The sequence below is a fragment of the Muscardinus avellanarius genome, assembly GCF_963383645.1.
Source record: "Muscardinus avellanarius genome assembly, chromosome: 4".
NCBI classification, from domain to species: domain Eukaryota; kingdom Metazoa; phylum Chordata; class Mammalia; order Rodentia; family Gliridae; genus Muscardinus; species Muscardinus avellanarius.
This window is the reverse complement of record NC_137789.1, coordinates 150,747,426-150,773,586: the sequence shown is the minus strand read 5'-3', so window position 1 is coordinate 150,773,586 and position 26,161 is coordinate 150,747,426. Positions and strand designations below refer to the sequence as shown.

At 53.4% G+C, this 26,161-nt stretch overlaps 1 protein-coding gene across 3 annotated transcripts in view; it reads right to left on the bottom strand.

The window, feature by feature from the left end:
- GRK5 (G protein-coupled receptor kinase 5) overlaps window positions 1-26,161 on the bottom strand; it is a gene marked incomplete at both ends in the record, with an annotated part of 210,823 nt that overhangs the window by 51,665 nt on the left and 132,997 nt on the right. For all 3 annotated transcript variants that reach the window (XM_080695301.1, XM_080695302.1, XM_080695303.1), the window contains one exon: window positions 10,782-10,894. In XM_080695301.1, coding sequence (XP_080551427.1) covers window positions 10,782-10,894 — 113 coding nt within the window. The remainder of the gene's footprint in view (window positions 1-10,781; window positions 10,895-26,161) is intronic.

Genomic DNA, 26,161 nt, shown 5'->3' with positions numbered 1-26,161 from the left:
GAGAGGCCAATGACTCCCCAAGATCATGTGGCCAGTACCGGCAGAGCAAGGCCTGGCCGTTTCCCCTGAGTCTCACTGAACACCAGTCCCAACCTCCAAGGGCCGACTCCTCCTCTCATCAAGATGAGCCAGAGACACCCAGGCTTTCTTCATGGTTTAATCTGGTGGATAATTTCATGGGATGCTTTAAAGAGGGAAGGTGTTTCTTCCTTCTTGACTTTTTCCTGTTTCTATCTGTGTGCCTGTCAACGATCCCTAAACCTCATGCGTATGCACACACCCGCACACAGGTGCACACACACAGACAGACACAGGTGCACACACCCGCACACAGGTGCACACACGCGGACACAGGTGCACACACCCGCACACAGGTGCACACACCCGCACACAGGTGCACACACGCGCACACAGGTGCACACACCCGCACACAGGTGCACACACCCGCACACAGGTGCACACACACAGACACAGGTGCACACACACAGACACAGGTGCACACACCCGCACACAGGTGCACACACACAGACACACTCTCCCCTGCAGGTACGACCCCTCCTCATTTACGTGGAAGCTTGAGAAGCCAAAGGACTGGTTCAAACACAGTCGAGATGGTGAGCCAAGGCTTCCTTTCTCAAGGGCGGGACATTCTACAGCCACCAACTGCCCTTGTCCAGGGTGACCAGAGAATAACCCAGTGTCCGGCTGCCCCTGGAGGCCAAGCCTCATGGTTTGGCACCCGGGACTGCAGCCAGGTTGCTTTGCAGACCCAGGTCCTGGGCAAATAGCCAGCCACCATTTGGGAATGACCCCCCCCCCTTCCAGAACACTGGATTTGCACTGGCCCAAAATACATCTGTGCAGGCGGCTCTAGTTAAGCAAATGGAGGCCTGAGGCTCACTGATCGGCCTCAGTAACCAACTAAAATATTATTGCTCTGGGTACTAAAGCCCATGTTAAGACAAAAATAACATGACTTGCAGGTCAGCTGCCTCCAGCAGAGGTCAGGCAGGCGCGGGGCTCCAAGGGGAGGCAGCCAAGGCATTCAGGGACAGGCCTCCCAGCCCGGGCTCCAAAGGCCTTTCTTTGAAGGGCCCAGGTCAGGCCACTTGAGAAGAGTTAGGGACCAGATGCACAAAACCAACAGAGGCCCCAGCTGGGCTTTCTGTCTGATTAAGTCACGTGGGGTGACAGGCTTTGTCTCCAAGGGGCGCAGGGGCTTGTGGGAGACAAGTCCTACAGAGGGAAGGCCCCGTGGTGGATGAGCTGGGTGGGCCGAGCTCAAGGCAGATCACAGGGCTGGGACCACCCTGGAAACCACTCTCTGGGAACACCCAGGCCCGGCACTGGGAGAAGGACTGAGCTCAAACCTGCTCAATCCTCCAAGCAGAAGCAGCAAGGAAAAGTTTATGACAATAGCCCTGAATTTTACAATCAAATTCAGCTCCAGAAATGGTAGCCAAAGAAAAGAGAGAAACCAACCGAGGAATATTCCTTGAAGCTCACCTGCAGCCCCCTACCCCCAGCTGCAAAGGGACCCTCACAGTGCTCTCTGTCCTTCCCCCCACCTTGTCCTCCTTCCTGCCCAGAGTTCAGCGCCCTCAGAGGGCACCTCTGCCCCCAGATATTGCAGGTGCCACCAAGGCCGGCACTATGTGGTGGGCTTGTCTGTGCACTGTGACTTAGGCAGGACACAGGATGGCCTCGGGCGCTGCCCCGACACTGGAGCATACCCAACACCTGCTCCCGGGCATTCTCTGTGCCATCATGAGTCAGTGCCAAGGAAATAGGTCCCGGCAGTGCAAACACATCCCCCAAGAGGATTCTGGGACCTGCCATGAGTTTAAATAAGCCGTGCCACTTTAAGGAGCAGAATTGGTGCTGGATTCTGCTTGGCCCAGACCGACTTGGTGCCACCTTCTTTTCCCTAGGGACCCTCCCCAGTGCCGGAAGATGTCAGAGATGCCACGGGGATAATAATTACAGAAGCCACCTCGGGCTTCTGTAATTGTTGATGTGGTCAGCTCTTCCAGAGGCTGCAAGGCCGGGACAGGGGCCAACATTGACAGGGCCCTTTCTGGAGAAACACCCAGACCAACCCAGATGGGCCCTAGTGTCGTGCTGTGCTGGGGCCGCCTGCCTTTCCCACCTAGACACAGGAAGTAGGGAGTGAAGGGTCCCTGGGTCCCCTAAAGTGCCACCATCTGCTTCCTCCATGCCAGGTCCTTCCCTTGTCTCTGCAGGGGAGACGATCAGGGCACCTCAGCTGATGAGCTGCCACTGTTCCCCACCTGCAAGTGTTGCATGAACTGACCCTCGCCAGCCTGATGCATCCACCAGGAAGAACCTGCCGCCGCAGGGAGGCTCCCTTGACTCTTATGCTTCTCTATGGAAAGAGCCCCACCGAGACTGGGTCAAGCAAATCTGGCATCTGGTGGCTCCTAGGACCTCAGATGAGTTGACAACCAAACCGTGGGGAGAATGGAATGCAGCCGGGCCCAGGGACCAGAACATGGGTCCTTCTGTAGCGCCTGCTCCTCTGTGGTGTGGTGGTGTGGTGTGTGTGTGTGTGTGTGTGTGTGTGTGTGTGTGTACACGCACTGACTGGCTATCCTAGTCATGGGACTCAGGGCAGGAAGAAACAGGGTGGTCAACCACTGCCTGGTGCCAGTTTAGGCCTCAAGTCTATCCAGGTGAAGGACCCGCTGGCTCAGTGTGGCTCAGAGGCTCAGTCTTCTCCAACCAACTGTGGTTTGGGGGTGACATCTCTCAGAATGTACAGGTTCCAGGATACCCATTCCAGGATACCCATGTCATTCAGAAATAAGGGTCTCAGGTGCAAGGGGGTACCCAGGAGACGGGACAACCCTATAGACATCCACTTCATGAGCCTGTGAGTGTGGTGTGTGTGTGTGTGTGTGTGTGTGTGTGTGTGTTACTAGGGATTGAACCCAAGTATGTTCTACCTCTGAGCTACATCCCTTAGTGAGGGCTACTACTTAACCCTTTGCAACTCAGTGAGACCCTGTTTGAAAATAAAGAATAAAAGTGGGCATAGTGGCTCACACTTGTAATTCCAGCGCTTGGGAGGCTGAGACAGGAGGATCTCACAGGTTCAAAGCCAACCTCAGCTACTGAGTGAGGCCCTCAAGAACTTAGTGAGACCTTGTTCCCAAAAAAAGTATACAATGAGTTTGGGAGTATAGCCTGGAGATAGAAAAGCTCCTGAGTTCCACTCCCAGTACCACACACATACACACACACACACACACACACACACACACAAGAATAAAAAGTAGGGCTGGGTGTATAGCTTGGAGGTTGAATGCCCCTGGGTTCCATCCCAAGTATTGCAAAAATAAATAAGTAAATAATAAAATAAAAGTGTTCTTTGTTAGCCGGGTGTGGTGATGCACACTTGTAATCCCAGTATCTGGAAGGCTGAGACAGGAGGATCACAGGTTCACAGCCAAGCCTCAGCTACTTGTGAGGCCCTCTACAGACAGTTTAGTGAGACCATGCTTCAAAATAAAGAATAAAAAATGGGGCTGGGGTGTAGTTCAGAAATAGAATGTCCCTGGGTTTAATCCCAAGTATCGCTGATAGGTCGAGTCTCCCCTCATCCCCCCAACGTGGTCCTGCAGCGGGGACAGGAGGTGGAACCCTAGAAGCTAGAAGTGGAGATATCACAAGAATCCAGGCATCGTGAGATCCCAGGCATCCGGAGGCTCCAGATGTCAAGAGAGAATCAGTGTTCCCACACTTAGCTCCACCCCCCAAACACCCACTCCCCGCTTAAAAACACGGGCACTTCCGCCCCGCCTTCAGTCAGCCAATTGGGACTATGAGTGACTCTCCGGACACGTGGCACGTTGGTCCCTTCCCCTGCGGCTGGCTGACTCCCCGACGGTGCCAGGTTCTTGATTAAAGCTGTTGTTAATAACCTGATTGGCGCTTGCCTCCTTCACAAACTCCCTAACTCTATTTTCAACATGGCTTGTAAGCCCCGTATTTGGAAGGCTGAGACAGGAGGATTGCAGGTTCACAGCCAGCCTCAGCTACTTGTGAGGCCCTTTACAGTGTAGTGAGACCATGTTTCAAAATAAAGAATAAAAAATAGGGGTATAGCTCGAAGGTAGAATGCCCCCGGGTTCAATCCCAAATATGGCAAAAATAAAAGAAAGTTCTTTATTTATTCTGTCCTTCTTTCATTTAACCAGGAAGTTAAGCTCTGCGGGGCCAGGAACGTGCCTCTCCTACTCACTGTGCGGCTCCCAGATACGAGAGGAGAGGGAACCGCCAACAGGCACGCGCCCAGTGCGTGTGGCTCAGTGCCTGCCGAACCGCCCTCACACACAAAAAAGAGATGAGGAGGCTCAGGTGCCACCCCAGCGAGGGCACAGGTGGCTTTCACAGGAGCCAGCATGCACTCAGGCCCCCAGAGCACAGGGGAGAGAGTAAACCACCCATCCTGAAGATGCCCAGGGCAAGACTGTCGTGGCCTGTGGGGCTGGCATTTACCCGAGCCCCTTTCCTCCCCAGAAAACCCACCTGGGCCCAAGTGAAAAACAGCCAGAGCCCTCTGCCTGATTTGAGAAGCACAGACATTCAGACTGTGCGGGGAGAGAGCCCTTCCTGGGGGCTACATCTGAGCTTGATGAAGACTGGTTGTTTTCAATAAACTCCGCTTGGTAGAAACTCAAGAAAAGGCGTAAAGATGCAGGTGGTGCTGGCTGAGCCCAGGAGCACCGGGGTGGTTCTGTAACTCGAGGACACGGCCACCTCCCCCCTCCCGAGTTCCAGTCGGAATGAAAGAAAAAAAAAGAAAACGGATTTCAGACGAGAAGTTACGCCAGCCCTGGAAAAACTCAATAAAGTCTTCACGCCTAAAAAGGGGCGTCCAAGGTCTGGTCATTTGACGTCAAGACGGTGGCGATGAAAAGACCTTGCTAATTCCCAGGGATACAGATAAAAGCCCGGAGGGGCCGGGGCAGCCTCTCCCCAGAGGTGGCTTTGTTCGGATGTGTGCAAAGAGCGAGCACCATTCCCATTTCCTCTCCAATAAACAGCCCTTGGTGCAGGCCCAGTGGCAGGGAAGGAGCGCAGGACCAGAATAAAAATGGGCATCCATCGCGCTTTATTCTTTCCTTTCTCAAACGAGGAGCGTCACATGGCTGGAAAATTCCACTGGCTCCTGGTCTCAGCCTCACCCTGCTCAGCCTCAGCGACTTTCTAGACCGGTCCCAAGGCTGCCGCCGCCTCATCTTTTCCGGACAGGGTGCGGCGCTCCGTCCTGAGCTCAGTCTTTGGTCCTTGCTGCTCCTCTATCTCCCGGGCGAGCCCGCCCAGGCCGTGGCTTTACATCCCAGCTCTACCTGGTTGACAGCCCCCACTTTCCCATTCCCAGCCCAGACCTTCCCCATGAGCTCCAGGCTTGAGTCCCCAGCCCCCACAACACCTCCCTCGCATGTCTGCTGGACTTCAGCTGAGCGTGGAGGAAGCGCGTGGCGTCAAATGAAGCTCCTGGTCTCCCCTGAACATCACCTTCTCACGGCTTTGCCCTTGTTCTATCCTTCAGCTGCTCAGGTTGGCACCTTGAAATCACAATTCCCTTTCCCCTCTTACCCCCAATCCACGGGGATAACTGGGACCTCTGCCTTTGAAACATGGCCCCAAGTTAACCACTCGGCTCCTCACCAGGCCAGCTCGGCCTCCACCACTCTCACCTGTGTCCCTGCGAAGCCTCCAGCAGTTCAACCTGCTTCCCCTTCTGTCCCGAAGCCTGTCCCCGTGTGGAGCCAGAGGAGCCCTTAAACACCTCCACAGACCACGCTGTAGTTGGGCGTGGTGGTGCACTCTTGTAATCCCAGCATTCGGGAGGCTGAGACCAGAGGATCACGGTTCGCGGACAGCCTCAGCTACTTAGGGAGCCCTTTGCAACTCAGTGAGACCCTGTTTCAAAATAAAGAATAAAAATAGGGCTGGGGGTGTAGCTCAGAGGTCAAGTACCCCTGGGTTCTATCCCCTGTGCCACCAAAAAAAAAAAAAAAAAAAAGAACCTTCCAATAGCTTCCTCCCCTCTCTCAAAGCCACGCCCCATTCTTCACAGCCTAAGGTGATGCGCCAGGGATGCTCCCCAACTCCTGCATCCTGGCCCCCGACACTCCAGCCACGGACACTCTTGCCTGCGGGCCTCTGTACTGGCTGTCCCTCCACCACCCTAGCGCCCCCAACTCCTTCCAGCTATGGATTTGCTAGAGATCATACTTCAAATTTTGAAATTTGACCTTATCCCAGCCTAGTAACATGCACTGATATTCTGTTCCTGTTCAACTATAAAGTAATGTAAATGCATAAGCTTTTATTTTATTTTTTATTTTTGCGGTACTGGGGATGAAACCCAGGGGCATTCTACCTCCAAGCTACACCCCCAGCCCTATTTTTTAATCTTTATTTTGAAACAGGGTCTTACCGAGTTGCAAAGGGCCTCACTAAGTAGCTGACACTGTCTGTGAACCGTGATCCTCCTGTCTCAGCCTCCCAAATGCTGGGATTACAAGTGTGCGTCACCACGCCCTGCTGCTGCTGGACTCTGGTGGGCCTACGGTTCACTTCTCAGGGTGGTGCCTGGTCCGTCTCCACCAAACACGGTGCCTGCCCCCCCGTGAGCCTTGGAAAGCCTCACCTGATTTGCTAGGACCCACCTGGCTTCAGAAGCAGCTGCGTGTCAGCATAGAACATGGGGCTGTGTGCTAGGAGAACAGGTTCCAGGACCACCTCTGCCCTCACTCACGCTGTGACTCTGGACACGTCGCCAGATCCCACTGGGCCTAAGTGCTAAGTGTAGGCTGGCCATCGTGTAGTGTTGTGTGCTAAGTGGTCAGAGACCACGGGTCATGGCCATGCCCCAAGAAGCTTCTGCACACATGACCTGCTTCACAGCTCCACCCACTGAGCATGCGTGAGACTTCAGACGCCTCACCTGTACGTACTGCCATCCTCCACCTGCGTCCATCCCCACCTACAGAGGGGCATGGGGCACTCGGGGTTCAAACCTAGCTACAGTTTCATGAGTGCTGGTGGCAGGGCCGGCACTGCCCTGCAGCCCATCTCTGGAGCCTGCACTTTCCATCAGCAACCATTCTGCCCGCATGGTGTGAGAGCGGGGCTCAGGTGCGTATTGTAGAAGGAGCAGAAGGGCCCCACAAGGAGAGGGAGGCGGGGAGGCTCTGAGAGCAGGGTGCAGAAGGACAAGTGGGCATCTGCCAGGCAGATGGGACCGGGGAAGGCCTCTAAGGCAGGGAGGTCGAGGCAGCCAGGGCTCACCTGGCTCCTCTGCCCCACAGGCAGGTAGCTGGGCCAGAACCAGGGGACAAGAAAGCCTTGGGGGAAGGCTGAGGTTGAAGGGGCAGGCAGGGGCCTGGCATGGCAGCTCTGAGTCACACTAAAACCTGGGTATTAGTCAGCTGTGGTGGTGCACACCTGTAATACTAATACTCGGAAGGCTGAGACATGTATATGGCAGGTTTGAGGCCAGCCTCAGCAACTCAGCAAGATGCTTAAAAACTTGGTAAGATCCTGCTTCTAGATAAAAAGGAAGAAGAAGAAGAAGAAGAAGAAGAAGAAGAAGAAGAAGAAGAAGGAGGAGGAGGAGGAGGAGGAGGAGGAGGAGGAGGAGGAGGAGGAGGAGGAGGAGAAGGAGGAGAAGGAGGAGAAAAGGAGAAGGAGAAGGAGGAGGAGAAGGAGAAGGAGAAGGAGAAGGAGCAGGAGCAGGAGCAGCAGCAGCCAGGCACGGTGGCACACACCTGTAATCCCTGTACTTGGGAGGCTGAGACGGGAAGATTGAAATTTTAGGACAGCCTCAGCAAGTAGTGAGACTCTCATCAACCTGGCAAGACCCTATTTCAAAATAAAAATAAAATAGAACAGGGATGTAGCTCGGAGGTAGAATGCCCTTGGTTTCAATTCTCAGTACCAAAAACAAAACAAAGACTAAAAACCCCAAACCTGGGCACTATTTGCGATGTTGATGCTTCCCAACCCCAGATACACATTAAAGTGTTGGGAGATGTGAAAAATGCCAATATCTGCTAGAAACAATCTCGTGGTATAAGCACCTTAGGGCCACACTGTGGTCCCCAAGAACTGTTTGCCAGGAAGAGACTAGGGCTCCTTGGAGAAACAATGGACTGCATGCGGTACAGGAAGAGCCCAGGACACGCCAGAGTGAGAGGCAGCCAGGGACCACTGGGCCCTGTCCAGGGCTCGAGCCCACCTGCCACGGCTCCCACCAGCCAATGAGGACACAGGAAGGACTGACGAAGACAAGGATGATGGTGAACAAAACACATCCAACACGCTTAGTTACCACTGCTGGAGGATGCTAATGATCTAACTCGTGTCTTGAAAACATAAATATAAGGAAGCCACCAATCAATCAATTCCTGAGCAAACTCTACTTCTAGGGAGCCAGTTAGTGATGAGAGGCAGTGTTCCAGTTAGCTAATAAAGAAGAAAGGATGGGATTAGAACATCCCATGTTGCAACCCCTCGTTCAGCAGCAGACCGAGGTGTGAACATCAATGGCTTCTGCCATCTCAAAAAGAAAGACAGCCAGATAGTATACGGTCTCTGAACGAAGAGCACGAGGCTGTGTAAGAAGTCGGTTTCACACACATCTCAAAAAGGGAAACCACATCTGATTAAGTCCCTAGATCCAATGAAATGACTTACAAGAAATATAGAGGAACTTACCAAGGAATCTGAAGGAATAACAAACACATCACAGGGGGAGGCGGTTTGGGGAGGAGACCAGAATCAAGAAAAAAATCAACACCGCAATGTGTGGGCCCTAGCCAGACCGAGCCCGTAGCAGTTCAAACATGAATTTACAAGATACACCAGGAAATCAAAACTTGAATTCTGACTAATATTTAATATTAAAGAATCTTAATGGCATTGTAGTTACTTTTTGTTGTTGTTATTGTTTGTTTTGTTTTTTTAAAAGCCTTTACAGGGCAGGCATGGTGGTTACATGCCTGTAATCCCAGTACTTAGGAGGCTGAGATAGTAGGACTGCAGGATATTTGAAGACAGCCTCAGCAACTTAGCGAAGATCTTGTTTCAAAATTTAAAAAATAAGCCGGGCGTGGTGGTGCACGCTTGTAATCCCCGCGCTTGGGAGGTGGAGACAGGAGGATCGCGCAGGTTCAAAGCCAGCTGCACTGGCTTAAGAGACCCTGTTTCCAAATAAAATATAAAATAGGTCTGGGAGTGTAGCCCGGAGGTAGAAGGGTTTCCAGGAACCCCAGTACCACACATACACACACACACACAAAAAAAATTAAAATTAAAAATTAAATAAAACAGGGCTAGGGGTGTAGCTCAGAGGTAGAACACCCCTGGGTTCAATCCCCAGTACTGCCTTACTGCTTAAAAATGCATACGGAAAAGTTCACAGATAAATATCGCATCTGAGATTTGCTACAATGCTGCAGAGGTGGGGCTGGCGAAATTGGCTGTGAGCTGAAAATTGTTGAAGTGGGTGAAGGGCGCATGGGGCTCATTATAGTATTTGGCTGACTTTTACTTTTTATAGTTTGAAATTTTCCACAATAAAAACTTATAAAAACACTAAGCCCCACCCTAGAGGTCCAGATTCATTAGTCTGGGCTTCGGCTCCGGCGCTGGTAGTTTTTAAGGCTTCCCAGGTGTTTCTGATCCTCGGCCGAGGTTGAGAACTATGGCAATCACCTAGGCAACCAGGGGAGGGCCAGGCAGAGGTGGGGGCGATTGGCCTGGAGGTCCAGGAGCCCACGGGCCCTGGTCGTGGGGAAGGAGGACAGGGAGGAGCCTGGGACAGCACAGACACGCCAGGCTGGGGTGCTGGCCACTGAGCAGGGAGTGTGTCATGGCTGGCTGCTCTGGGGCCCTGGGAGGAAATATTGAGTGTATTTGAGTCATGTTGACCTTGGGGGGCCTGTGGGATTTCGGTGGGGACACCCAGGGGGCACTATGGCTTGTAAGTCTAGAAAGCCAACAAGGAGACCCTGAAAGAGACACAAAAACCTGGGCCTCGCAGGACCATCCCCCAGACTCAGGAGAGGTGGGGACGGTGTAGCCAGTGCCTGCCTGAAGGCCTCTAGGAAAAATCTGGAGCCCTGCCCCCGTGAGGGGGTCTGCATGGCCCCAATCCTTCCACCACTGGGCCCCATGCTTCGTCACCTTACCCCTGGTCTCCTTCCTTGGGTGGAGAGCCAGAGGGCAGCTGGCCAGGCCAAGGGCTGGCCTTCCTGGGCCAGGCTGAGGGCTCCTGAGCACGTCCACATCCTGCCCTCAAAGCTCTCGCAGATTCAAGCATTTGTTAGGCAAATGGGTGGCTTCCATGCTGAAGGAAGTTCTGCCAGCCAGGGGGTGCCACACCTACCAGACCTTGCACGCTCATTCCACGGCGTTTCCCGGGTGTCTGTGTTTGGGGAATTGTGCTAGGCTAGGTGAACAGGAAGCCCAGTGCCTGGGAGCTTGCAGCCTAGTGGAGAAGCAGACATAAGCCAGGAGACAGAGACCAGCTCTGGACTCTAACAAAAGAGTTCTCAGCTGGGGCCAGGGCCACGAGCATCCGGGAGCCACATCGAGGTGTCAAGGAAAGTGCCCAAACACCAGCTGCTGGCGAAGTTCATTCTTCCAACTTCTAAGCCATCGGGTGTAGCTCCCTCTCCTTTGGGCCAAACTGATTGCTGATGTAGTTAGGACCCAGGGGATGTCGCAGGGACAGGACTTACCACCGAGTCCAGGAACTGAATGTAGCGCTCCAGCCCAGGTCTGGTCTCACAGAACTGCCGGAAAAGGAGCCTCCCGATTGGCTGCTTCTCACATAAGCTGCAGTAGTCCCTGTCTGGAGATAAGACAAGAAGGGCACGGTGAGACCAGGGGAGAGCCGGGCAGGCCGCCCTTCACCCCGCACCTCCATCCAGAGCCTGGCTGGATGGGTCCAGAGTTTGAAGACCCTGGGATGTTGTGTGTCTCTGACTCTAGACCAGAGCCAAGGTCAGCACAGAGAAAGGTACCAGTCACCACGTCTAAACTGGCCGGTGTCTACTCCCTACCCACTCTGACCTTCCAATTTCTTGATTTCTTTTCTTTTCTTTTTGTAGTACTAGGTATTGAACCCAGAAGCATTCTACCTTCAAGCTACCCCCCAGGAGAGTCTCACTCACTACTTGCTGAGGTTGGCCTCGAACCTGCAATCCTCCTGTCTCAGCCTCTCAGGTACTGGGATTACAGGAATGTGCAACCATGCCCACCTGTGTGTGTGCGTGTGTGTGTGTGTGTGTTACTGGGGATTGAACCCAGAGGTATTCTACCTCTAAGCTACACCTCCAGCCCTATTTTATTTTTTGAAACAGGGTCTTGCAGGGTTGATGAAAGTCTCATTATTTGCTAAGGCTGCCCTCGAACCTGTGATCCTCCTGTCTTGGCCTCCCAAGTACTGACTGGGATTGTAGGCATGTGCCACCACACCTGGTCCTGTACCCTGATTTCTGTATGGAGATGTCAGCGGCTCCGGGGCTTGTGACTCTGTTCCCTGGCTAGCCAATCTGTTCGAAAGGACCTATTGCCAATCAGTCTCAGATTCTGCCGCTGGATAAGGCCTATCTATGTCAGTCCAATCAGCGCATAGGAAGCCAGGGCAGTGGTACTGTTTCCTAGAGGTTGTGTGGGGGCGAGGCGGGGGCCTGCGGCCCTGTGCTAGATACCACAAGGAAAGCCATATTGAGGAGGCGGCCGACACCCAGAGGTCAAGAGTGAGAAAATGACAGAAAGCAGAGTTGGCCCTCTGTTGATGTCACAGATCTCTAGATCAAACCATGCCTGCAGCCCAAACCACATCTAAAAAGTTTGTTTATAAGGCAGCACATTCCCTTTGTTTAGGGCAGTTTGAGAAAATTTCAAATTACTTATAATTCAAAGCATCCTAGTGGATACAGAAAGAAAATTCTTTTTTTTTTTTTTCATTTTTACCCAATTGGAACAAAGCCCACTCTCAAAATGGTTCAAATTATGAAAACCCTGCATCTCCAGCTGAAGAACGAGAGGCAGGGAGGCAGGAAGTTACCGGCCTTAGCCACTAGGCAGCTAAGAGGGTTTGGAAGAGGACAGGAGTCCATGACCAGGGCTAGAGACGGAGCGCCAGCTAAGGTTTGCTGTGTTTTCTACAACTCACTCTCTCTGGGCCTATTTCTTCTCTGAAAACCATAAGCACCTGTTTGGAATCGGGACAGAGGCCCTTTCTGCTGGGACACTTAAATACCCGCAAGACATTTTCCCCAACTGGAAAGATGCTCACAGACTGATGCGTGTGCTGCCTCCCATCCTGCCGAGCTTGGAACACTGGGTCCTGGGGCTTGGGACGGCGCTGGAGACCGAGGCCCCTTGGAGAGCCTCTTGCTTGGGAGGAAGGGCCATCTCCTTGCTGGTGCAGAGGAGCCGGGTCAGCGGCCCCTACAAGGTCTGAGCAGAGCCACAAGGCCAGCTCACCTGCATAATCAGGTCCCAAAGAATGTCCCCAGGACATGGAGCTGAGACTTGTAGGGAGGGAACACCTTGTGGTGGCTGTGTGTGGGCTCTGGAGCTAAACCACCGGGGTTCGCGTCCCAGCCCCACCACTCACAGCCAGGGTGACCTAGGACAACGGACCTGACGCTCCACACCTCAGGCCCTTTAACCTGTAACTGCGGGGCTGACTAGGACAACACACTGCTCAGCTCAGAGTCCGGCACACAGGGAATGCTTACTAAACACCATCCAGTATCACCTTCGATGGGGGAAGGCTGGTCTGTTACATCTCCCTTTCTTTTTTGGGGGCAGTCCTGGAGGTTGAACCCAGAGGCCTCTGATCTATACCCCCAGCCATTTTTATTCTTTATGGTGTGTGTGTGTGTGTGTGTGTGTGTGTGTGTGTGTGTGTGGTACTGGGGGTGGAACCCAGAGGCTTTCTACCTTCGGGGTATACTCCCAGACCTAGTTTATATTTTATTTGGTAACAGGGCCTCACTAAGTTGCTGAGAGCCTCACTAAGTAGCTGAGGCTGGTTTCGAACCTGTGTGATCCTCCTGTCTCAGCCTCCCAAGAGCGGAGATTACAAGCATGCGCCACCACGCCCGGCTTATTCTTTATGTTGAAACAGTTGAAACAGGGGCTTGCTAATTGCTGAGGCTGGCCTCAACCCTGAGATTCTCCTGTCTTAGCCTCTCAAGTACTTCCATCTCCCTTCTTTTAGGGAACTTCCTTTCCCCAAGTCTGAACAAATTCTCCATAACCATTCTGGTTATGGGAGAGCTGATGTCTCCCAAACTTTAGAAGATGGGGATGTGGTTCAGCCTCAGCCAATCAGAACCCCCTGTCCTCCAGCCACAATGATAGGTTCACGGATGGGCACGGAGAGCCTTCGGTCTCCCAGTCATACCTTTCGGGTCAGTGAGAGCCAATCAGAGGCCTCTGTGGTAGGTTCCTGGAGATGCTCCAGTGGACCAAGAAACCCTTACGGGGCTTTTGTCAGAACTTTCTAGAAAGGTACTTGTGCATCCGAGAGGACAAGGCCTGGGGTCTGGTCAGACTGCTCACCTCAGGGATCAAAGCCCTAAGGAGACTGAAGGCAGCTCGAGGAGAAGCAGCTAAGTAGGAGGAGGGGGGCCTGCAGGCGGCCCTGCCCGCGGCCAGCCTGGGCCTGGATGTGCTTGTGCTGACACTGTCTGTCCTGGGTGAAATACCTGGGGCAGGGAGTGTTTTTGTAGGAATTCTCCGGTTCTAAGTATCACGTAGATGAAGGCACTCAGAAATGTCATGTTCTCTCGAGTGGATGCTTTGATCATCAGGGATGAGCCACCTGCCAAGTCCCCCTCTTGGCCGCCGTCCAGTGGTTCGGTGGCTGAAATGAGTGTTGGACTATCGCCCTAACCTGCCTTCCCATGGCAAGCACAGGCGCCACCGCTCCCCGCACGGACGGTTCACAAACAGCCGCTCCCACAGCAACTAGCCCTAGTGTACCAGGCTCCAGGGGGCGGGGAGGTGAGTTTCTGGGTTGGAAAGGGCAGCAGGGGTGTGTGTGTGGGTGAGCAGAAAAGATCCCAAATGGCAGCTATAAAATGTCAAGTGAGATGAGTGTTATTGTCAGCCACAGGAGGGAACCTGGCCCGGTGGCCTGCGACAGGCCTGGAGCCTGCACCTGTTAGAGGCCTGTGGTGCGGCCACCCTCCCGCCTCCTCCCACTCCACCTGATCCCCAGGGGGAGGAAAGCAAACCTTCGCAGGCCTCCTGGTCGGCTAGCTTACCCGGCACCAACACAGAATCAAAGAAAAACACCAGTTCTATTCAGTTACGGGAGAGAGCGGGGCACTGCTCACGTGATCTGAGCGAGGTAACCCCCGCCCCATTTCCAGAGGCAACTGAGAGATTTCATGTAACATACTGTGATTTCTTAAGCATTCGGCCAACAGGACTTTCCCCTCTCCATATGGCATTTGCTGTCAGTATGGAAACAAGGGTGTTATAAACTCTCAGCACAGTAAACACCATGTGATTCCCACACAAGCTGTCGGCACCTCCGTTCCGTGCCTCCCCCAACTGTACAGAGGATCCGGGCAAAAGAGGAACTCATGGAAGCCCAGGAAGGAGTAGAAGGACCCTTAATCATCTTTGCACATCTTTCTCAACCTCAGAGAAATATAAATGGGCCCATCTTCTAAGGAACCACCCAAAACAACAATAAAACCAGCACGGCGGTTGCAGTTTAGAAATGGATAAGGAGCCCACAGGAGAGAGAACGTGCACTTGGGGATAGTCAGGGTAACCAGGAGAGGTGCAGATCAGAGCTCGTGACAGGGCAAGAGCAAGCCCAAGGAGCAGGTCACTTCTAAAGGCCAGAGGACAGAGCAGTCTGGCATGAGGGGCTCTGCGGGCGGCCCGTCCTGGGGTACCCTCTCTGGTCCATCTCTGTGCAGAAGCTGGACAGCTGGGGAAATCCAGGCCGAAGGGGGATGCCCACACCTGCTCCCTGTGCGGCCTACCAGGGCTGCTAGGGCAAGAGCCAGGGAAATAGATGCCCCTTCTCTGTCTTGAAATCTCTCCATCTCTCAGGCTAAGAGAACCTGGGATGCGGCACACACACACACACACACACACACACACACACACACACACACGCTCGTGCACTCTTCTAGAAGATAAAAATCCTGCCTTGGGCCACGTGCCTCATTGGTGTTTCCTTCAAGCCAGGAAAAAGCTGTGGTTCCGAAGACACAAGGGAGCACCGGGTTCCCTGCCTCAAAGCACCCACAAATCACCCAATTGTTCTAATTTTGTTCTTTGGGGTTCTTAATCCATTCAACTAAGCCGGGTATGGTAGTGTGTGTGTACCCGTAAGCCCAGCACTTGGGGGACTGAGACAGGAGGATGGCAGGTTTGAGGATAGCCTCAGCAACTTAGTGAGACCTGTTTCAAGATAAAAATAGCCAGGCATGGAGGCATATGCCTGCAATCCCAGTATTTGGGAGGCTGAAACAGGAATATCACAGGTTTGCAGCCAGTCTCTGCAACTTAGTGAGGCCCCCCACAACTTGGTGAGACCCTGCTTCAAAACAAAGAAAAAAATAGGGCTGGATGTATAGCTTAGAGGAAGAATGCTGCTGGGTTCAGTCCCCAGTACCACACACACACATAACACATGCACTCTAAATAAATAAAAAATAGGGCTACGGGTGTAGCTCAGAGGTAGAAGAACCCTGGGTTCAATCCCCAATACTGTATAAAAAAAGTAATTTAGCTGGGCGTGGTGGTGCACGCTTGTAACCTCAGTACTTGGGAGGCTGAGACAGGAGGATTGCGCAGGTTCAAAGCCAGCCTCAGCTGCTTAGTGAGGCTCTCGGCAACTCAGTGAGACCCTATTTCCAAATAAAAATATAAAATAGATCTAGGAGTGCAGCCTGGAGGTAGAAAGGCCCTGAGTTCCATTCCCAGTACCATACACACATACACAAACAATTTAACTAACTCTCTTTCAAGTTAGTTCATTCAACTCTCAACTATTATTATTGTTGTTATTATTATTTTTGGTTCTGAGGATTGAACCTAGAAGCACTCTACCTCCAATCTACACCCCCAGGCGCCCCTCCACTTTTTTTTTTTTTGAACCTAGGGGCATTCTACTTTCAAGCTATACCCCCAGCCTTTTTTTTTTTTTTTTTTTTTGTGGGTCTGGGGATAGAACTCAGGGGCATTCGACCTCCAAGCTATACCCAGCTCCCAGGCCCCTTTTATATTTTGTTTGGAAACACGGTCTTTCTAGGTTGATGAGAGCCTCACTATATTGCTGAGGCTGGTCTCAAACCTGTAATCCTCTGTCTGGGCCTCCCAAGTACTGGGATTACAGGCACACGCCGCCGCACCTGGCTCTAACTCTCCTCTTAATAATAAAAGATTCCTTTAATTTTAAGGGTCTCCTCTTGAATTTGGAGCCAAGTCTGTGAATACTACAGGGTGCTTGAAGACGGTGGACAGAAGGTGGCAGGCTGCTCGGGGCGGGAGAGGGGGCACAAAGGAGCAGCTGCAGGGAGCTGTGTGGAGGGAGGGGGTCAGGTCAGCGACCTTGGGGTGGATGGAACTGTGCCACACACGCACACACACGGACGCACATGGAGGCAGCACAGGCCACAGTCAAGTCACCTCCTCCTCTGTCCTTCCAGGTCCAGCATGACACTTGGCACGTCATCAACCAACAGAGGGCGCAACAAGACAAGGCCCTGTCCTTATCATGGCCATCACCCAGCAGTGCTGGGGGCCCTGTGGAGGCCCCGAGGTCTCCCTGTCGCAATAGGCTGCCGACCTCTGGTCACTGCCAAGGACACAGGGTGGAGAGTGCTGGGCTGGTCTCTGCCGCCAGTCCTCTGCGTAACCCTGGGCAAGTGACTTCCACTTTCTAGGCTCAATTCCTTCGTCTATAAAAAGGGGAGTCCGAGTAAACAAGTACTTTGGCAGACCGGAGACCTTCTTGGGTTCCAGCTTCACAAAGATGGATGATTAGAGGGGCTTGGGCCAGGTTCCCAGGTCAGCTCTGGAGCTGTCTTAGCCAGGGTTCCAAAGCTCCGCTCTTGTTCAGCCCCCTGGGGAGTCCTGGTCTGCCATCTCCCCTCTCATCCTCACAAAAGGCTCGGCAAACCTTTCTGCAAAGACCTAGTGGTAAATATTTCAGCCTTTGGAGGCTAAAATGGTCTCTGTCGCAACTATTAATGGTGCTATTGTAGTGAAAGTCTCCATGATACCTGTGAATTGTCTACGGCTATGGCCGGGTGAAACTTCACTTACAAAATCAGGTGGAGGGCCACGTTTGGCCTGCACACGGGTCCCCCAGCTGGCTCTCCTCCTGTCTATGGCAATTCTCTGGGCGAGGACAACCCCAACCTCAGAGGCAGGCAGAGGACCCAGGCCTCAACAACTCGTGCTCTTTTTTGACGTTTTATTATTTATTTATTTATTTATTTATTTATTTATTTATTGGTGGTACAGGGGGTAGAACTCAGGGGCTTTTCTACCTCTGGGCTATACTCCCAGACCTAGTTTATACTTTATTTGGAAACAGGGTCTCACTAAGTTGCTGAGAGCCTCACTAAGTAGCTGAGGCTGGCTTTGAACCTGTCTCAGCCTCCCAAGTACTGGGATTACAAGGGTGCACCACCACGCCCTTGACCTTTTATTGACACTCTAAGGGAAACCATCTTTCCTTCCCTGGGCTCTTACACTCTTAGGACCATGTATACCTGGAGTTGTGGTCGTCTGTAGAGAATCTGCCATAGAATGTAATGAAAACTACAGAAAACAGAGGAGCAGTGTCCTGATTATTGGATAATAGCTTCACCTAAAGCCATGAACTTGTGTGTGTGTGTGTGTGTGGTCCTGGGGACTGAACCCATGAGCATTCAACTCTAAGCTATACCTTCAAGCTCTATTTTATTTTTATTTTGAAACAGGTCTTGCTAAATTGATGAGCATCTGAATACTTACTGAGGCTGTCCTCAATCCCGAAATCCTCCTGTCTCAGCCTTCCAAGTACCGAAATTAGAGGTATGACCCACCATGCCTGGCTAGCCATGGACTTTGGAGTTATATAAACCAAATAATTTCATTTGTCCTTAAACTAGTTTGATTTGAGTTTCCGTCACTTGCAACCAAAAATGTGCTAACAAGCCTTTTGGCCTTGGAAAGCATTTGGGAGACTCGAAATGAAAACATGGAGGCCAGGGCTTTGCCAACACTGAGGTGAACTCGAAGGTGTGCGCAGGGAGCTGCTGAAGCACTGCCGAGGGCCTGACGCTCACGGTGTGTGGAAGGTGCACACCCGCGGCCAATCAGCGCAACATCCAGAGCAGCATCATGGAAGTATCCCAGCACTCCCCACCTGGACGCAGCCCAGGGCCGAGCAGGTGCCTCCCTAGGGTGAGCACGTTTCCATCGCTAGCACAAGAGCGGATCTGAATCCTCCCCTCCACCCTCTGGCTCAGAGTTTCTGAGCTGGGGGCAACGTCTGCAGAAATCTACTGAAATCTAGTGTGTAGCGGCCAGGGTGGCAGCCTGACATCTCCCGGGGCACAGGAGAGTCCCCTACAACATAGAAGTCCGCGGTTCCATAAGTGTTGCTGGTGACTGAGCAGGCTGGGTTGCTATTTAGTCCCGGGCAAATGCCTGGCCTGAGGCCCAGCAGCTCCTGTAGCAGGTGGGCATGGAAGTCAGGACCACAGCACCGTATGTGAGCGCCTGGCCGGGCTGAGCCCACTGCAGGTCCTCCATACACAGTGCTCCTCGGACAAGTCAGCCCTCCTCCATACACAGTGCTCCTCGGACAAGTCAGCCCTCCTCCATACACAGTGCTCCTCGGACAAGTCAGCCCTCCGCCATACACAGTGCTCCTCGGACAAGTCAGCCCTCCTCCATACACAGTGCTCCTCGGACAAGTCAGCCCTCCTCCATACACAGTGCTCCTCGGACAAGTCAGCCCTCCTCCATACACAGTGCTCCTCGGACAAGTCAGCCCTCCTCCATACACAGTGCTCCTCGGACAAGTCAGCCCTCCGCCATACACAGTGCTCCTCGGACAAGTCAGCCCTCCTCCATACACAGTGCTCCTCGGACAAGTCAGCCCTCCTCCATACACAGTGCTCCTCGGACAAGTCAGCCCTCCTCCATACACAGTGCTCCTCGGACAAGTCAGCCCTCCTCCATACACAGTGCTCCTCGGACAAGTCAGCCCTCCGCCATACACAGTGCTCCTCGGACAAGTCAGCCCTCCTCCATACACAGTGCTCCTCGGACAAGTCAGCCCTCCTCCATACACAGTGCTCCTCGGACAAGTCAGCCCTCCTCCATACACAGTGCTCCTCGGACAAGTCAGCCCTCCTCCATACACAGTGCTCCTCGGACAAGTCAGCCCTCCGCCATACACAGTGCTCCTCGGACAAGTCAGCCCTCCTCCATACACAGTGCTCCTCGGACAAGTCAGCCCTCCTCCATACACAGTGCTCCTCGGACAAGTCAGCCCTCCTCCATACACAGTGCTCCTCGGACAAGTCAGCCCTCCTCCATACACAGTGCTCCTCGGACAAGTCAGCCCTCCTCCATACACAGTGCTCCTCGGACAAGTCAGCCCTCCTCTACGAGACTCAAGAAATGCTGACTCTTACTTCTCTGAAGATTCTGGAAGATAGCAGCGTGTGAGGATTCCCAAGAAAGCCGGAGTGGCCCTGGGCTGCTGGACTCTGTGCTGGGGGCTGGGGGAGAGGGGGGCTTCCTTGCTGCCTCAAGCCCCCCCCCCCGAAAGAAGCCACATGTGTCCCAACAGCGCAAGCCTGAGGTTAAAATCTCACAACCCAGGCAGCTCCTTCAAGGCCCAGAACCCCCTGTCGACTCAGAGGCGGGCACGATATTGATAGTGAAGATAAATAAATGCTTTCATTGTTTTCATTCTTTCCCAGTGACATGAAATGGGAACATGCTTTCTTAATTAAGAGTCTATGATATGAGGAGGCTCGAGGGCACCCAGAGCTTCCCAACAGGGGGCCGCAGGACCCCGAGCAGCCTCCGCCAGCCACCGGGGGCCTTGAGAGCCCTGCCCATCCCTGTGCAGGCCCTGGGGACCAGCCCGGGAGGGGCCCAGCCTGAGGCCCGCTGAGCACCGTTTGCATTGCCGCCCCAGGCACTCCTTGAACTCGGGCCAATGAAAATGTACGTTCCATTTCAGAAATAAGAGCAAGACGAAATGTGGCTTCCTGAGGAAATGTCAATGCTAACACCGGAGCCCTTGGAAAAGAAACCACATGTTTATGGTGAACGGGGGAGGGGGCTCCGAAAGCGCCTCCCGGGCCATCTCTTTACCCGCCGGAAGCCTATTGCATTTTATTTTGTTTTACTTTGTTTCTCCCAAATCCCAGGTTATTGCAGGGCGGGGGAGGGGTGAGGGGGCCGGGGCGGGGGGTTCCTGGTGGGTTCTAAGGCTGCATAGGAAACGTGAGTAGACAGGATCAGAGGCCGCAGGAGCCTCCACTCTGCCATATTTCCAGGTCTGAAAAAATAAACAGAAACAGTGATTCCAGATCAGCTTTTTTCTTAAAAATTCCTGCCAAAGCTGGAAAAAACAATTGGGTGTTTGCGCCGAGGAAAAAGCTCTCTGACGTTGGAAAGGCAAGATAGCATCGTGGACCAGGGCAGTTCCTGCAGATCCGCCTCTAGGAAGGGCAGGGGAGGCCAGGGAGCACTTAGCATCTGGTTAGCAACAGCTGAGCGGGTTCCAGGGACTTCAAGAAAGATGTTTTGATGTGAACAGAAATGACATATGGTGTGCTACACAAACACACCCAGAGCGAGCCCCGCCTCCCCGTGTCTCGCGTCCGTCGTCGGGTCTCTAGTCTTACTAATGTCTTGCGCCTGTCACGTGCCTCTGCAGCATCAAAGACAGAAAGCCCAGGCCCTACAAGGTTGGTGGCACCCAGACAAGCCGCATGTCCAAACCACTGGCTTCTAGGGTGTTTGGCCTGGGCTGCAGGGGGGAAATAAGGTGCCTGTCTGTGGTTTGCGGGAGGAAGAGAAGAGGTGGGCTGAGAGTGCTTGTGGGGGCCCCAGAGCAGCAGCCTCTCTCATGAGGTTCCAGCTCTCTGGCCTGCACCATGCTGCTGAGGAGGTACCTGGGAGCCTGGGAAGGAGCCAGGGGCCGAGACGGACAGGGCACAGGCTACACCATCACCACCAGACCTCCGCAAGACAGCCACAGTCACCCAGTGACCTCTCCCTTATTCTTAAAGCCAAGAAAAGCAAACATCGGGGTGAAAAGTCAGTGAAGGTTGGGGATGGTGGAGGGCACAGCCAGCGCGTCATGGCAGGTGGACCAGGTACTGTGCAGGCAGCAGCTTGAATAAGCCTGGCACACTGGAAGAGCTGGGGACCGACCCAAGTCAGGACCCGGGTTCCAGGCCCGGTTCTCTTATCTGCCATCTCTAAATGAGTCCCGAAGTGCCGAGCTCAAACACTTCGCCTTTGCCTGGAAGCCCCGCAGCCTGACTGTGAACCTTGCTTCTGCGGCAGCAGGGATGGGACAGACAATGCAGGGGCGTTGGCAGAAAAAGCACCTGTTGGTCCTTGAAAATGCCAGCACGAGCCGGACGTGGTGGCGCACGCTTGTAATCCCCGCGCTTGGGAGGCAGAGACAGGAGGATCGCGCAGGTTTGAAGCCAGCCAAGCGCGCTGGCTTAGGAGACCCTGTTTCAAAATAAAAATGTAAAAATAGGTCTGGGAGAGTAGCCCGGAGGTAGAAGGGCTTCCAGGAACCCCAGTACCACCAAAAAAAAAAAAAAAAAAAAAAAAAAAAAGAAAGAAAGAAAGAAAAGAAAATGCCAGCACGAAGGAGAAACACATTGGTGCGTGACCTGTGCTCGCTTCTATTTTTGTAGATGCTGAAGTTTTTACCAAGGAGGAAAAGTATTCAAAAAGCAGAGCTGCAAGTTCACTGGAAGCCTGGAAAGCAAAGGCCTGTGACTGCCAGGTGCCCCCCTTCCCGGGGCCAGGGTAACGCCCGGCTGCTCAGAACTCTGTGTTTTACCCTGCACGGCCTGGGCGGATCCTTCCAGCAACCTGGGACCGCCTGCTGTGGAGCAGGTGGCCAGAGCAGCCTGGACTGGTGCTGACGCTGCCCTGCTCCTGGTGGCCCCGGAACAGCCCTCGCACCTCGCTCACTCCCGTCCTGGGACACCGTCCACCGCCGCGGAGGACGTGCCTTCTATAGCCCCTGACATGGTACTGGGGATGGAACCCAGGGGCATTCTACCTCTGAGCCACACCCCAGTCCTATTTTATTTTTATTTGGAAACACAGTCTTACTAGGTTGATGAGGACCTCACTACCTTGCTGAGGCTGTCCTCAAACCTGCAATCTTCCTGTCTCAGCCTTCCAAGTACTAGGATCACAAGCATGTGCCACCATGCCCAGCCTAAAGCTTTTTTTCCCCTTTAAATGAAGTTTCTGTGTAATCTCAGCATTTGGGAGGCTGAGACAGGAGGACTATGGTTTGAGAACAGCCTCAGCTACTTAGTGAGGCCCTTTGCAACTCAGTGAGACCCTGTTTCAAAATAAAGGATAAAAAATAGGGCTTGGGGTGTAGCTCAGAGGTAGGATGCCCCTGGGTTCCATCCCCAGTACCACAAGAGAAAAAGGAGGAGGAGAAGGAGGAGGAGGAGGAGGAGGAGGAGGAGGAGGAGGAGGAGGAGGAGGAGGAGGAGAAGTTGTTTCTATATAGATGCGAAGCCAGGCGTGGTGGCGCACGCTTGTAATCCCCGCGCTTGGGAGGCTGAGACAGGAGGATTGCACAGGTTCGAAGCCAGCCTCAGCTACTTAGAGAGGCTCTCGGTAACTTAGTAAGACCCTGTTTCCAAATAAATATAAAATAGGTCTGGGAGTATAGCCTGGAGGTAGAAAGCCTCTGGGTTCCACCCCTAGTACCACCAAAAAAATAAAAAATAAAAAAAATAGATGCGAGCAGTTTTAGAATCTGCAATGCCCAGGCCATACCCAGAGAGATGGCATCTACTCTGCGGATGGTGCCAGTGTGGTTTTAGTGCCCCCAGGTCAGGTGATTCCAAGGCTGCCTTCGCTGGTGTTCAGATGCATGTCATCACTATTTCCCCAGCATCTGGAATAACACCTGGCCTGAACAGGCATCGAAAGAATGAACCACTCTAGGCCGGGCGTGGTGGCGCACACTTGTAATCCCCGCGCTTGGGAGGCGGAGACAGGAGGATCGCACTGGTTCAGAGCCAGCCGCGCTGGCTTAAGAGACCCTGTTTCCAAATAAAAAATATAAAATAGGTCTGTGAGTGTAGCCCGGAGGTAGAAGGGCTTCCAGGAACCCCAGTACCGCCAAAAAAAAAAAAAAAAAAAAAGAATGAATGAACCACTCAATGAATGAACCAGTCAGTGGTTGGTCCAAATTTCAGACCTACCTTCCCCAGACACACCTGCCATGGCCAGTCTGCTGGAAATGATGGTCTCTCCAAAGCACTGATGACAAAGAGTTGTTCCTAACGTGGCTTCTGTTCAAGGAGCCTGTATGGCTCCCCGGGCTTCCGGGCTCCGGCTGAGGTGGGCAGGGCCGGGTGTGCACAGCACTGATCTCCAGTGTGGCAAGCCTAGGGCCCCAGGAGAGAGGAGGCTCGACCCTGGCTCACCGGTTTCTTTTCTTTCTTGCTGTGCTGGGGATTGAACCCAGGAGCATTCTACCTCCGAACTACACCCCCAGCCCGATTTTTTTTCTTTACTTTGAAACAAGGTCTCATTAAGTTGCAGAGGGCCTCACTAAGTAGCTGAGGCTTGCCTGTCTCACCCTCCCAAGTACTGGGATTACAAGTGTGCACCCTCACACCTGGCCCAGGCTCACTGTTTTTTTTTGTTTTGTTTTTCGTTTTGTTTTGTTTTTTGTTTTTCGGTACTGGAGATGGAACCCAGGGGCATTCCACCTCCGAGCTACACCCCCAGCCCTATTTTTTATTCTTTATTTTAAAACAGGGTCTCACTAAGTTGCAGAGGGCCTCACAAAGTAGCTGAGGCTGGCCTCGAACCTTTGATCCTCCTGTCCCAGCCTCCCAAGTACTGGGATTACAAGCGTAAGCCCCCACGCCCGGCCTGGCTCACTGGTTTCTGAGAAGCACGCTGGAGCACAGTGCTGGGCCAGGGGCTAGATGCGGCCCCCAGCTCTGCCTGTGACCCTGCATGACCTTGGACACATCTCTCTCTAGACCTTGCTTCCGTTTTACAAAAGGAGGCTGATGAACAGGAGAGCTTAAATGTCCCGGTTTCTTATTTTGACAGCTCCATAAGGAGGTTGTGAGCTTCGTAGGAAGGGAGGCTTCGCGGGGCACATGCCGTTCTCCAGCATCAGAGCCCCAAGCAGGGCTCACCACCTCTGGGGGCTGCGAGCCCACCAGCTGCCCTCCTCCTGCGCCTGCCGTGAGCATGTGCTAAAGGCAGCATTTCCCCAAGGCCGGGGCACTGGGGGCCCAGCCTCCATTCCAGCCCTTGCATAATCTTGGTCGAGCCAGGGGGTAAGACTGGCCCTCTCCATGCCTCAGTCTCTCCTGCAATACAGCGCCCTACCCACCTTCACTGCCGGGAGAGAGAGCAGAAAGAATGGGCCCACCTTGCTTCCAGACCCGGCTTCACCTGGAGCAATGAGCTAATAAAATGGAAGCCACGGGAGGGCGGGGCCAGGAAGCGCAGGGCAAGCTGGGGGCCAAGGCAAACAGCACCTCTGGCGGCGCAGACCTGGTTGTCCCATCCTGCCCAGCCCTGACGAGGCGGCCCCGTTCCTTCCCGGGCCACTGGCCAGCGCCTAGGGAGGCTCACAGCAGCTCCGGCCAAAAGGAGCTTGAGAATTGAATGTCCGGAGGCAGCGTGCAAGAGTCCTGTCCTGCAAGAGTCCTGTTGTCCGGCAGAGTCCCCAGCCACCCTGGTCCTCTTGCTGCAACCCCGCAGGGCTCAGCCACAGGTCTGAGCACATCAGGGGAAGCGCTTCGCCCCACCCTGCTCTTGTGCTGCACCTGCAGGGGACACCTTATTCAGAAACCAAGGCTGTCTGTTGTGACGCTGACGCTGCCCTGGCCCGTTCTTGGGAGCCAGAGGCAAAGGTTTAGAGAAGGCTATTCTGTGCTTCAGGATAAGTCCCCGGTTCCCTCAGCTGCCCACATGACCACACCCCAACTAGTTCCCCAAAGAACAGAACTCCGTGGGTTTGGCCTGCTGGAACCCAACCCGGATCTTTGGTGATTAAATGTCAACCTACGTCAACTCCTTCCATTTTGCTTAGCCCGGCCTTGGTCTCACGAGGAGCTGGGTGCTAAGGAGGGCGGAGAGGACAGTTCACAGGCCGACAGAGTGCATCGGTGCCCACGCTTCAAGAAAGGAACAGGGAGAGGCCCGAGGCTTCGCAGCATCCAGGACCAGGAAGGCGGGGGCCTGGAGCTCAGCAGAGGTGCAGCTCAGTAGTATGGGGATATTAGACATGGAGTTTTATAGAGTTTGGCAGGCTAACTTTTCAGGAGACGAGTTTTGGGCCAAATGGTGGCCTTCCCACTTTGCCACCTGGTATATAATAATAACAATCACTGTAGTAACAGCAGCTAACACGATCCGGGTGCTGACTGTGCGCCAGGCCCCATGCTGGACTCCACACGCTTGTCTCCGGCAACCCTCACAGCTGCCCTGGGCACCGGCCTATTGTTTAGATGCTTGAACATGAGACTCCGAGCTGGGCGTGGGCACACACACTTGTAATCCCAGTACTTGGGAGGCTGAGACAGGAGGATCATAGGTTTGTGGCCAGCTTTACGAACTTAGTGAGGCCCTCTCTAACTCAGCGAGACCCCATTTCAAAATAAAAATAAGTAAATAATATAAGGCTGGGGTGTAGCTCATCTCTTTCTGAAAAATTAGCCTGCCAAACTCTATCAAACTCCACGTCTAAAATCCCCATACCACTGAGCTGCACCTCTGCTAAGCTCCAGGCCCCCGCTTTCCTGGTACTGGATGCTGCTGAAGCCTCGGGCCTCTCCCTACTCCTTACCTGGAGCGTGGGCAC